This window comes from Dromaius novaehollandiae, chromosome 3, assembly GCF_036370855.1.
Source record: "Dromaius novaehollandiae isolate bDroNov1 chromosome 3, bDroNov1.hap1, whole genome shotgun sequence".
In the NCBI taxonomy this organism is placed as follows: Eukaryota; Metazoa; Chordata; class Aves; order Casuariiformes; family Dromaiidae; genus Dromaius; species Dromaius novaehollandiae.
The window spans coordinates 123,521,238-123,534,958 of record NC_088100.1 but is presented as its reverse complement, the minus strand read 5'-3'; the positions used below and the strand labels follow the sequence as shown (position 1 = coordinate 123,534,958).

The 13,721-nt window shown below is 42.0% G+C and overlaps 1 protein-coding gene and 1 long non-coding RNA gene across 7 annotated transcripts in view; one reads left to right on the top strand and one right to left on the bottom strand.

The window, feature by feature from the left end:
- USP34 (ubiquitin specific peptidase 34) overlaps nt 1-5,348 on the bottom strand; it is a 153,164-nt gene extending 147,816 nt beyond the window's left edge. For 4 of the 6 annotated variants that reach the window (XM_026094585.2, XM_026094588.2, XM_026094586.2 and 1 more), the window contains exon 1: nt 4,882-5,347. In XM_026094585.2, the coding sequence (XP_025950370.2) occupies nt 4,882-4,924 (43 nt within the window). In that variant the 5' untranslated portion in view covers nt 4,925-5,347. Of the gene's footprint in view, nt 1-4,881 lie in introns of all 6 variants that reach the window. The other 2 variants (XM_026094587.2, XM_064510027.1) reach the window with 1 other exon arrangement.
- A 53-nt stretch (nt 5,349-5,401) lies between these two features.
- LOC112980005 (uncharacterized) lies at nt 5,402-13,513 on the top strand. The gene is made up of 3 exons (XR_003258323.2): nt 5,402-6,176; nt 9,090-9,237; nt 11,242-13,513. It is a non-coding gene; the product is annotated as an uncharacterized LOC112980005 (long non-coding RNA).
- Nucleotides 13,514-13,721: the final 208 nt, after the last annotated feature.

Here is a 13,721-nt window from a genome sequence, read left to right as displayed (position 1 = left end):
ATGAAAGGCTACTTTCAAGCTATACAATTATTAAAACAATCAAGTATCTCAAGCATTTTGTGGACCTGATCATATTGGAAGAAGTTCTGCAGGCCAGCTGACAGTAATAACAGATAGAAAACTAACAGTATTAGTCTACATCCAATCTCTCTGTGCTTGAGTAAACTGTACTTTTTTTTTTTTTTAATATAAACCTCTACAAAAGGTTTAAGAGAAAACATAATGAGAAAATAGCCTGAAAGCTAGCGTAATAATATAATATCTAGAAGCTTCTATTGATCAATATGCACTGATTTTATACTGTTTCAGAGCTGCTAGAAAAAAAATTATTTTGGACTAAAAAGGTAATCATTGAAGAAAGTGAAGCAGAATGCTGGGCAGAAAAACTTCATTCCCAGAAACAAAGAACTGGGAATAACCTAGGCCCACCTAAGTTACCTAAAAGAAAGACTGTAGCTTTATGCTAAAACCTAAAAACTGTTTTTCTCATCTTGTAATATTTTGTTTACAAATTGTAAAAAAAAAACAAAGCCGAAAAAAACCCAAAGCAAACCTAAAACAAGACCATCTATGGAGTTTTATGTCAACATACATCAATACCAGTTGCAGTCCCAAAGGGAAGTCTCTTAGGCAGCCAAGCCCAGTCAAGTGCAGCTGACTCAGGACCAGCCAGAGAACTACATGTATGCCTACATAAAACCTCTAAACGGGTTTGCACCTTCCTTAGAAATTATATAGGAGTTCATAGGCTGAAACCAATTGTGGTTTAGATCAAAAAATCACTGTCACATCTCAGAATTTATCATGGAGTATCACATACTCTTATACTTTTAGGTGAAGGCTGTAAGTGTCCAGTGATAACATGGTCCTACAGATCAGCCAGAAACCACTTACTCTTGTCTCAAGTGTGACAGAATGACCTGCAAAATGACTGGTATAAAAGACTTGAGACAGAAAAAGCACAGCTTTGTATTACATTTATGCATCTTCTGACTTACTTTAGGTACCTAATTTTACTAGTACCTACCAAAACAGAACTATCCTGATCATGGCCTCTGGACAGCACACTAGTGTAAATATTACTAAAGAACAAACAAAACTTAATATAATCCCTCCTTGAATGACAAGAACTGGCATCCAAAGCAACCAAGGAATGTACAGCATGTCAATATCAGGGTTCATTTCAGGACACAAAACGCTGTAAATTAACATAAAAGCATTCAATGTCCTACACATTTTTCTGTAGAAAGTAAATACATTTAAATGAGCTCCTATAAAAACATATTTTAATGGCATAATTAAGTCTTTTGTAGATAAGTGCCCTTACCCTGAAAAGTAAACAACCATGTCTTCCTATCTTTCCCTATTTAAGGCTATTAAAAATGTGTATGTTGAGGAAGATTAACTCAGACATCAGATTAACCAATATGTAGGCTTTATTCCTATTAAATGCCTACCCAGAAAAACATATGCGATGCTAACATACCTAGAGCCCTCAAAAAGAAATTAGACTGTTCTCTCTGACTGAACAATAGATTGTCTGGCAATGCAAAAACTGCTTTAAAGCCTGGGCATTTCATTGAGAAAATTGTGTTTTACCAAGTTCCTGGGCCAAGTCATAACTTCAAGCTGCTACTTCTTCTCAGGAAATCGTAAGCTCAGGAACAGGGAATTTTCTGCGTTTTATAGTTATATCAAATGCTGAAAATAAAGATGTCGCAAGAAAAAACAACACTGCTTCTTCTGTCCACAAAACATAGCCTGCTTGTCCTGCTTAAGTATAGTAATGAAGTTTTGTATTAAATATCGGTAGGTAGATCGGTCTGGAGCTTTTGCCAACAAATACTATAGGTTTTCAGTTCCACAAGAACTGGAACTGTATTCATGTAGAACTAGGCCCATTGACTACTTGTTACAAAATCAGGCCTAGGGACCAGGAACCTTGTAATGAGCTCAGGGAAGACATACCTCTGGGCCTACCCAAAGGTCACTGCTTGACAAAGGCTCCAGTTCTGCAAATTGTTATGAGTGTGATTAATATTCTAATAGTTTACAGCAGGACTAATGCACTTATAATAAAAATATGCCTGGCTGTTTGCAGAATCATCAGGTTTCATCCTTCTGTCCACCATATACTGGTAACTTTCTGAGGAAAAGGGGACCTTCCCACATGCTCTTTTCAAAACAGTGCATTAAGAGTTGTTAGTCAATTCAGTAAGTGACCTGTCATACAACTGATACCAAATAATTATTTTGTAAACACCAGGGTAAATGAAAACAAAAGGTAGTATGCATTGTGCGTAAAAATGTTTAGTTTAGGGAGAAATTTCTAAAATAAACTAAATGATGTTTCCTGGACCTCTTTCAAAACACTGTTTCAGTAAAGAGGCAATCTCAAATGCTCAGCGGGCAGAAAAGGAAACTGCTGGCAGTCTCTGGCTCACACATTTTGGGCATGACCTCATTCTTTACTACCACTTTTCAATTTTGCTGCAGTGTTTTAGAAACCAAGGCTTAACATTATTTTTGTACATTAAATATTAGTCAAGAATACAAAGAATACAACTTGAAGTTGTAAAAGGAATTAAAGTACATCTCCCTTATAACTCATTCTCATACAAAGCGAATGCAGGTGGCACATGTTATACACCATCATATACTTTAGTATCCAAACACATACAAAAAACGCTCATTTTTGTTTCAAGTGTCCTTGCTTCTCTGGGAGCAAGACCAAAACTAATGTTATTTGACCAGCATTTCTGGAAGTTAATTATATAGCAAAAGTGGTGCATAATTTCCCTAATAAATTTAACTACCATAGCCAACTTTCCTTTTCATAAATAGCAGGCTTATATCACTGAATTATACAGAACCATTAAATTATACATACCCTAGTTATCAAAAATCCAATGTTAAAGTGATATAAGGTATTGCTTTATCCGTAAGGGAAGATCTAACTGCCTAAATCCCAATTACTTTTAAATGGTTTTAAAACCAAATTCATATGGAAAATTCAGAGATTTCTTGATAAATCAAGTCTAATGCTATTTTTTTCCCATTTGATCATACCAGTCTTAAGTTTAAACAAGGATTATTTATCAGTCCATCATAACCAAGCAAAGCTATCTCTTCCAACAAACAGTTGTCATCAATATACCGTTGATAACAGTAGGTTCAAAATAGGACCAAGTTTAAATAAGCATACGGTCTATAGCACCAGTGTATTCCCCACCTTCCCAGTTGAGAAAGATAAGATATACGTGCTAAAATTAGGTAAACATCACAACTGTTCAAAATAAGATGCCAGGATTACAAGCTTAGCCAAACTTGGCAAACAATTTTCTTAACAATCCAACAGTTCTGTGATGTTAACCTTTTAATTTGATTTATTCCTGCCTCCGGGGTCTGATGAAAGTTAGTTTTATATATTTCTTCTTGTTTTTCAAATAAAATGCTGATCATCACTAAACATCATCTTTCCCCAGCAAGAAAAAGGCCAATACTCAACTACTACTATATACTAACTACTACTATGTACTATTAATGTAGTATTCACTGGTATATTTTAGCAAAGAACAAACAACTCATGCAATTAGGCCTCACAAAAGTTTAAAAAAAATCCTATCCAAGTACTGTTCTAGGAAGCATTCTGTGTTTCACTTTATCACAACAGGATTTGTCTCTAAACAGAACATAGCGTGCAATCAGGAAAATGTTTACAAATTTAAGATTTTTAGATAGCTAAACTTCCCGCTAATCACGAACTGCAGCAGATAAGTTTATTAAATCCCTCAGCATCCCTAACGATCATGTTTTTTAGTCTTTGTTCATGAAGCAGTGCACACAGACAGCCCTCCAAGAGAGGGGGAGACACCTGGCCTGCCACGGAGCACCGAGGACAGGTTCCCGGAGATGCACGCGGCCTACTGCACAGGGCAGCAGGAGCAATGTGGTGCCCAAAATGAATTCGGATTTCAGCGGCGGGGGAGAAATACCTGCTGTGTTAACCCTCTCCTCCCCACACGGCTGTTTAGGTAACACCTGTAAAGGGGAAACTCGGGGAGGAAGCAGGAGACCACTCCCGAAAGCAACACGCCGCGGCTCCTTCCCCGACAGCCCGGCCTCGCAGCGTCCAGGCAGGCTCTCCCGGGCGCCGGCTCCCCGGCAGCCGAGCAGTCGCTTTTGAAAATCGGTACCGAAAAAACACCTCCGCCGTGTCCCTCCCCCCCCCCCCAACTCCACACCACAGCGCGGAGCAGTGAGGGGGCGGAGGGGGGGGGGGGCAGGATCACTCAGAGCCGCCTCGCCTGCTTAAAAGCGACCCAGCCCAGGCCCGGCCTCCAGCTGCTCGGCAGCCACCGGAGCCGCTCGCAGGCACCTCCTCAGCCCGGCGACAGCCAGCTAGGCCCCGGCGCGGCTGCCCGGGGATGCGCGGCGCGGAGCGGGCTGCCCGCGCCGCCGGCCGGGTCACGTCCCCGGCCGGCGCCGCACACGCACCCCGCGGGGCCGGCGGGTGGGGGGGGGGGGCGCTCCGGGGGAGGCCCCGGCGGCTCGCAAACCCGCGGCACTACCCCCCCCCCCATCCTCCTTCCCCAGGCCACGAGTCGCCCGGCAGGGAGAGCAGGGAGGGGGAAGGAAGCAGCGGAGCAGGGCAGGCTCTCCCCATATTGCCGCCCCACGGAGAGAGGCAGCCCCACGAGCAGCGCGCAGGAGGCCCGAGCCAGGCGGCGAGCGGGGAAAGGGAAGGGAAGGGGGGGAGGAAGGAAGGAAGAAGATGAAGCGGGGTTATAACCCGGCCCGTGCAGAGGAGGGTACGTGGGGTCCCGGCCCGGGGTGAGGAGTGTTGGGGGGAGGGTAGTGGGGGAGGGTGGCTGCACTTACTCTCATTTAACACCTCCAGCAGCTCGGCGCAGCTCTCACACATTGTTCATTAACAGCAGCAGCCGCCGCCGCCGCCTCCTCCCGACCATTGATTGATCCACTCGGTGCTGCTGATTGATGATTGATGGGGGCCGGGGCGGGGGTCAGCGAGGGGGGGAGGGGAAGGAGGGGGCGGGAAGGACCGGGAGGAGAAGAGGGGAGAGGCAGGGGCCGGTCTGGGATCCGGGGGAGGGGGGATGGGGTGGCTGATCAATGCAAATGAGCCTGTGGCGGCGGCGGCGGCAGCGGCGGGGAGGAGAAGCCGAGTCACTCACTGGCTCCCAGTGACTCCACGCGCCGCCATTTTGCTGAGGGGGAAGGAGGAGGAGGAGGAGGAGGAGGGGACGGGAGCGAGGGGGGACAGGGCGCTCGGGCTCAGCTCGGCTGTTTCCGACCAGGCAGGAGGCGAAGGTGGCCGAGTCCCTCCTCCCTTTCCTCTCGCCCCGCCTTCCCACCCCGGGCCGAGCGGCGGGCTGGCGAGCGGGGAGGAGGAAGGGGGCGGGCCGGCAGCCGGGGCCGGGAGGGTAAAATGGCGGCGGCGGTTGCGGCTCCTCGCGCACCGCGGGTAGGGCGGGAAGCGCGTTTCCCTGCCCTCCTCCCGCCTCCCGCGAAGGGGGATCTCCTCCCATAACGCGCGCACGCCGCCGCGGCGGAGCGGCCTCTTCTGTTCAAAGCGAGCCGCCGCTACCTGCGAGCGCCCGCGGCGCGGCTGCCCGGCCCGAGGACTGCCCGGCGGCGGCCCCGAGCCCGGGCTGCGGACTGGGGCTGTTGGAGGGGTGGCCGGGCCGCCCGAAGGGGGATCCCTCCTCAGCGGGCCGCGGCCTTGCCTTGGAGGACTTCTTAGGCACCCAGTTCCCGCTTTTTTTCCCCCCCTCTATTTATTTATTTATTTGCCTGGCCGGGGACGCCTTCCCAAACCGAGGCGGTTCGGGGCGAGAACGGGAGGGAGCTGCGGCGGCCCTGCCTGCAGGGAGCTCCGGCCTCAAGGGAGCGCCGGATGGGCGACCTGGGTAGTAAAAAGCTCCCCGTTTCTGGGCGGATTTTTGGTGTCTTTTTTTAATCAAAGTGTTCACGTTTTCCTCTGGCAGGGCGCGGGGCAGGCTTGTCGGCCGTGTCCTCGCCGGGCCCTGGCTGAGGGGAGCCCAAGCGGCCGTTGCCGGATCTGGGCTCAGCTCTGGCTTGGGGCACTTCCTATGCCGCTTTCCCGAAAATAAACATTTGAGCTGCTACAGTATTGTATGAAAATAACGTGAAAGGTAACTGTTTGACCTTCTTTGCGATGAAGTTGTTGATCTTGCTAGAATAGGGCTTATCCCCCTGATAGCTTCATTGGATGTAATAGCTGTCTAATGACAAGTATTGCTTCTGTAAATATTTGGAAATACTGTTTTTTTTTTTAATGAAAAGAGAAGTTTAATTTTTTTAAAAAGAATGAGGATCTCCAATTGAAGTTTTGTGGGCTTTTTTTTTTTTTTTTTAATAAAGTTATATAATTCCAGTTAATACACCTCCCCACTTCAGTTTCCTGTCTCCACTCATTTCTGTTAGGCACATGTTTTCTGCAGGATGTCAAGCCCCTGGAAGGCAAGTTACCACACAGGCAGCAGTTTCCTATATAAAATAAGATGTCTTTGCCATGAAAATTATAAATAATCTCCCCCCCTTCTCTCTCACACACTCCCCCCCATGCACACACTCAACACTCCCACACTTGCATGTTCACTCACTCTCACGTGTATCCTTTCTCACATGCTCTCTCACACACTCCAACACACTCTCACGCTCTCTTGCACTCACACACACACTCACGTGCATGTGCTTTCATGCGCTTTCATATGCTTTCATGCTCATGCACACACAAACACATGCTCATGCTTTCAGTCTCTCTCACTAACAGGCTCTCTCACACCCTCCCTCACACACACACACACACAAACACACTCTAACTCACTCTCACTAACTCTCTAACTCTCCCTCTCTCTAGCCCTTTCCCTCTAACACTAACACTGATGCTCTAACACTCTGTCTCACATTCTCTACCAGATATATATAATTGCAATATGTATCACAATGTTTCACAAGCCACACCTTGGCTGCTTTTTCTTGCCAAAGTAGGCATTTCTGTAGTATTTTTAAATTGTTTTTATTTGTGTAGTACCACCCAGTGGTGAGTTAGTATATTATTCTAAATGAGTCTAGTTTACTGAGTTGTACATGACATTAAGGGAATGTACTAATAGCTGCAATGCAGATGTGGTAGAGTTTCATAGGAAGTATAATAACTCAGAATTGCCAAATTAGGAAAAAATGGATCTGACCAGCTTAAATGGAGAAAATATAAAAGGGTCTAATTTCATTATTGAAATACAGTTCTGTCTTTTTTGATTGTCCATGTGCATATTTATCCAGGCTGTGATAATAACCCTGGTTGCTGTACATACAACATCCCACTCAAGTGCACCGTGTTTTTCCCCTTACAATAATCACAGCATCAATTTCTTAAGCTAAGACAATGAGGAACTCAACTGAACTTAATACAGTTTAAAAATAAGATGCAAGTTATTGTAGTCAATATTCCTAGTCTCAGTTACAACAACTGCTGTGGAAGTCCAAGACATCTACTAGGATGAGTTATTTTTCACTTGGCTTCCTTCTTGATGATGGTTTTTCAAGCACTTTCCAAGTAAGCCAACATGAATAACTGTATTCTACAATAGCTATTCTGAAATATATCTGTGCTGAGAGTTCCATTTGCTCTATTAAACTGTTACAGAAAATTAATTTCTTTAAGAGTCTAAGTGAAAAATAGTTTCCTTGATGGCTGCCATTTTCATTCACATCTTATGTTAATGCAAATATCTTTCAAACAGAACTTCTACGTATAACAAAGCATACCAGTGAAAGAGATGGGAAGGACTGCGAGTAAATATTAAACTAAAAGCTTCACTGTATTATTTCTTCTGCTTCTGCAGATGGGGAAACAGTCTACTGTGAAACATAAATAATACGCACTGATCAGTTGCAAATTTCTTTTTGCTAATAGTAAGAAAAATTATTTGACAAGGATCAATGATACAAAGTAGAGGAAAAAATAGTGTTTTTTCAAGCTATATTGTATATAAATAGTAATAGTATTCATTGTTATAGAACCAAAGTTACATTTATGGGTAAACATCTATTTTAAAAATCTAGTACCCAGCAGTGGTGTCCTAAAAAAGAAATCGGTATGTCCTTACTGCTTTGACACAAACACTCTAAAATACTACAACAATATGGTTTTGCATGGTATGACTGCAGGATATGGTGAAGTTCTGTGCCCTTAACTGCACTACTTCATATTTTCTTGTGGATTGTCAAGTTCTGGCATCTCCTGCTGATTGTAGTGCCCTACCTGTCTGCATGGCCCCTTTGCAGGATTTTACTGCCTCCAAATAAATTGAAAATCTGAGTTTAGTATCCTAATTTTGTTAGGATACTAAGCTCTGGCAGAGGGGCGATAATGAAGTGTGGGAGGGGAGATATCTTAAATTAACGTTGATTTTTATTTTCTTGGTCACACGCACGCACACACATACACACACATATATGCTTATATATAGCTCCTCATTTGTTTTTGGGGATACTTTGAATTATATAAATTTACAGTGTGTAGTTGGGGAATACTTGAAGTATTCTGTTACCCTATGTCCAGGTTTATAAGTGATTTCAACCTTAACATCGTTTTGACCCAAGTTTTTACTAGGAATATTACATAACAGAAAGCTTGTAGAGGTACATATGATGCCATATAATCTTTCTATCTTAAACTGCCTTGACAACATATAACTGATAGGCCTATTAATGACAGAATATGGAGATTAACATTTCTAAGTGATTCTGTGATGGTTGTATATGAACAGTCTCAGAATAGCAGTGTTGATTTTTAAGCTTCCTCTGTCTTTGAAATTAACTGAGAATGTTGAAATATTAAAGCTACAGGGAGTTTGTATCATGAGGTGGGTGAAAATCTGTGGACTTTTTCCTTTACAGTAAAATTTGATTAAAAGCTATTTTTTGTTAGATAAAAAATTGAAACTACATGCAGAAAAAGAGATGCAGAAAAACAGAGCTGAAGAATTTAATCATATTTCCCAATTAACATTCTGAATTCAACTTTTCTCTCCTTACAGCCAGTTGAGTGGCTGGTGTTTAAACCAGAGAACCATATCTATGTGTGTACTGACAGATCTACATGCTGATAGCCGTTGGGAGTTTTCCTGTAACTGAGGAGAAAGAGCTGAGGTCGAACAACTGGTGATTAAGGGACGTATCTATTAAGTAAGTCTCTTCTATAGGAAGAGTTGTCTTTTTCCTTTTATCTAACAGGAGAATAGCTTAAAATGAGTAATGCTTAGTGCTCATGAGCATATATTTAGTTTAGAGCAAAGTCTGATTAGTGAATTGCTTGGATTGGTTAGGAAGCTAAATTCTGTGAGCATGCTGGACTCTCTTTCTTGGGAAAAATGCATGTGTGAAAATTATTTACCTTGTCAACTTACAATGATATTAGCTCTAAGTTCTGGGATTAAGGCAATACCAAACACTTATTCCAATAGCTCACTTCCTACTGGGAGGGGATCACGTCCTCCAGATGACTCCTCCAGCCAGCACTGCTTATTCAGGTGACCTCTTATTGTTGAACAAGAGACCCAGTCTGCCATCTCACAACTGCTCATTCCAAGGATCTTCAAGCTTCTTAAATAAATAGAAAAAAGAAAGAAAGAAAAAACATTTCAAGACCCAAAGACTAGTTGTTAATTGTGGGATCACATTGCCACTTACTCACGTGCAGAAAGCACTGCCCTTTCAAATTTGGAGCACTGGCAATTAGGGATAACTTTGAGGGAGAAACTATTCTTTCTGAAATGTAGGATTTGTGTTTATTATAGCACAACTTTAGTATCAAAATCCTACAATACTGAGCCAGTTCAAGGAATGTCTCAGAGATCATGTCAGTTTTTCCATCTTTGGCTTTAGCCTAAGCACCAGGCACCCTATTCTCTTTACACCAAAATACATTTATCAAAGAAAGATTGTTTCCTATTCTAACAAAGTTTCCAGATTTTTTTTCAATCTGGTGCTTCATTAGTTACCTTATTTCCCTTGTCTCTAGAAACAATAGTCTGCTGTTTAACACCACATAGATACCTTTCCTTATCTGTAACTTTAGTGGAGGTTTTCTATACTCTGTGCTAATAGCTTTAAAATGGCAATTGATGAAAGATGAAAAGTCACGTAAACTGCATGCTTTCTTGCAAGCTTGCTCACTTCGGTTTTAAAGTTAGCTTTTTGGGAGGATTACTTTCCTGAAAATTTTAAGTGCTATTGTTAGGCTCAGTTTTCCAGAGATCAATTGCTCTTTGAAAGTTTTTACTGATCTTTCTTGTTACATGTAACTTGAAGTTACTTTAATTCCCTACATTCTTAGTCTTTTCTAAACAATGTATTGTCTAATGATAGAGAGGAATAGGTGTGATGGTTTGGTTATTAAAATGGCACGGATGTACTGGAGCTTATAAAGCCACTTTTGATTGTGTGGTTTCCTCGGGATAGCCTGAAGATTTGCATAATGCAAGAATAAAAGAGCAGCCCTGAGTATTACAGCTATCATGGTATGCCTGTGCTCAAATTAAGGTTCTAGCCACATTTCTTTTTTGAAGTACCCTTTTCGAAGCCTGAGATCTTAGGTCATATACATAAAGTATAATTTTTCACTTGATACTGTGCTGTCCTACCTTCCTAAGATCTATGAGATTATTTCAGTTATCTTTCTTTTGTATGTCATTTTCTTCTTGGATTTCATGAAGAGTGTAATATTACTGAGTTGTCTTTGCAATATGCCACATACAGTTTTGTGAATAATATCAGTCTTTGTTTGCTGGAATATCCTTTACTTCTTGCCATTATCAAAACTGAAGTTGGAAGCTAGATCTGTACAAAGAGAAGCTTAGAGTACATTTTAACTTTCTTATACCACAATAATACAAAAACTGTATCTCCAAGAAGTCACACTTATTCAGTTCCTTAACCTTTGATGTCATTTTGCAGAGGTATTCCCACTAACATGGAATGAATCAGTGGCTTAGTGAATGAATAGTGAGTTGCCTGCATCTGCCAAAACGAACACAGTTTTTCAATAAAAACTGTAGCTCTGCAATCTGCATAATCTGATCTGAAATTGCAATTTTCTTTCCCCTCTTCCTTCCTTATATAGACCTTGCAGTTGATTTGATCAGGGATCTAAAATTAACTACTAAAACATCTTAAACGATTGTTTTTCAGACAGATCAGCTCTTTGATCTAACTGATTGCACAGCCACATAAACATCAGAGTCAGCACAAGGAAGAGGACGTTTCAAGCATGGTATCACATGCCAAGTTCAATGAATACAAGAGAAGAATATGGGTGACCTTGATTCCCTCCTATTTTTGTGCTGACTGGAATACTGCCAGCCAAATTCTTTTAACTGCATACATTAATATTGCTGGCCTACAATGCTGGTTGTAATGATCCTAAGCCTTCAGCTATCCCATCCACTGCTTTTTTCTCTTGATCTTTTATTCCCTCCTCATATATGCCATCATTGCAGGGTTGTCTGATCCCAAGGAAGACCTCTCTCCTTCCTTTGACTGTGATGCTGTTCTCAGTCTGAAAACACTTGCTCTAGTAAACTGCCAGCGCAGTTCTAAAGAAGTACCTGAAGATAAATGCAAACCTAGAGCAAATATAAAACTCTAAGCCCAAACTTAAGACTGGAGTAAGAGTTTGAGAACATATATACTCTGCAACATATATACTCTGTCCCACTGATTCATACCACCAAACTAATACTGTAGTCCTGGCTCTCTTTAGGCTAAAGATGGAGTTAAAAACCTTTCACAAAACTGAGCTGGACTAGGGGTTGAGAAGGTAAGGCTGGTCGTTGCCACTGTTCCTCTTCTGGGACACTGCCACAGCTCCTGTATCCTGAATCAGACAGGCATCCATCCTAATGAAAGACAAGACTCAGTCTAGTGACAGCAAGAATGAGGAAGGGTGTAGTTCTTTTTCTCAGCTTGAGGGTCTGCAGCAGTTTAGGTCCATCTAAGTCAGTGCTGCAACAGTTCTTCCCTTTACTGATTCCCCTCTCCCTCCGTCATATTGGTATTCCTACAATGAATAGATTTGCAGTGCTATAGAGGAACAGGAAAAAACACTTTTCATTAAGGGGGCAGGGAAATCCTGGTTATTTGTCAGCTCTGTGGCTCACGGAGTCGTCAGTCAAGCGCAGAACTGATACTTAGTTGAGCATTTGCAGATGGCGGTAGGGAAAGCAGGGATACCCGATTGAGAGCTACTGCTCTGAAAAAAGTTAAATTGCTTAAGAAAACACCTTGAAAATTCAATTAGATATATTTGTCTACCCTGTCTTGTAGTTTGTATATCCAAACCTTATTTTGTATCTGAATGTACATACAGAATAGTGAATGTAGAATATGGAACACTTAACTGATACATTTTTGATGTTAGTCATGTTGACTGCTTCAGCCAGAGCTTTGTCTCTAATGACTGAAGTATCTTCTGTTTGATCTGCTGTAGGTTACCATTCCCGTAGCAAGTTGAATGGGTTGCACGTTTATTACTCTACTGCCACAGTTTATGACAAAAAGTAAACTACCAGTGATTTCAGTAGATGTTAATAGGAGATGGAAGCTGTGACAGCTGAAAAACAAGTAAATGTTTTATTTGGCCATTTCTGCTATACAGATGACAACTTCAAAACGGAGATTCCAGCCAATTCAGTTATATCTGTGACCTCTAGTCAGAAATGACGCTGGAAAGGTTGAAATCCATTGCCCAGGAAATCCTTCATTTCACTAAAGGAAATAAATCTCCACCTGAAAAGTTAGCAATGAAATTCAGCTGAAACATAATAGAATCAGTTTAAATTTACACAGACTTTAAAATTCTACTACCTGAATTTCAAAATTAAAGTGTCTTATACGTCCATTAATCTAGCAATCAGCATTTTTATTTTTATTTTTTAATAAACTTAATGTCTAACTAGACTTCGCTATCACAGCACCCTGTGAAGACAGAAATCCAGGTAGGTTGACTTCCCCTGAATATTGAAGAATACAATCAACATTTCTGGGGATGTAAATTAGGCCAAAAACTTGTCATGTAACAGTAGTGATCCTTACCACACTATGTTACAGTTTGCTACAAAAACACCTAAGTGCCTGCTCAGCATTTCAGTAGAAAAATAACCTGCATTCTAATAAATGTTATTACCAGCTACTGGGTGTGGTGAGAATCACACCATAGAGCCAAGTAAACAGACCAAACTCCAACTCAGAGTGGTTTCACTACAGTATCTCAGAGCCTGCTTATACAGTAGCAATTATGGTTAGTAATTTAGTTGAGCTTTTTTTTGTTTGAACACCTCTATTCCCATATAGCTCTAGTGGAGATTTGGCTGTACTAGTTTGAAATTCGGTGCTACTAGTCTACCACTCTTTTTTGATGATACTCTGATAATTACACCCGGGTTCTCAGTCTGATTCTGGGAGTTCCCAAATCTTTCAAATTAGCTTGTGAAGTTCATAAAAGCTGTTCTGAGGGTTGATGCAAAAAAATGCTCAAGCTAGATCTAGCTAAGGAGAAATGCCCAAGAGAAAGATATACCATTACTGACTGGTGTCAAAATACCTGAGTGAACATTAGTTCACCTTAAAGTGAACATTAGTAACAAGTGGGCTGCAGTCAGTTCTTCACAGTG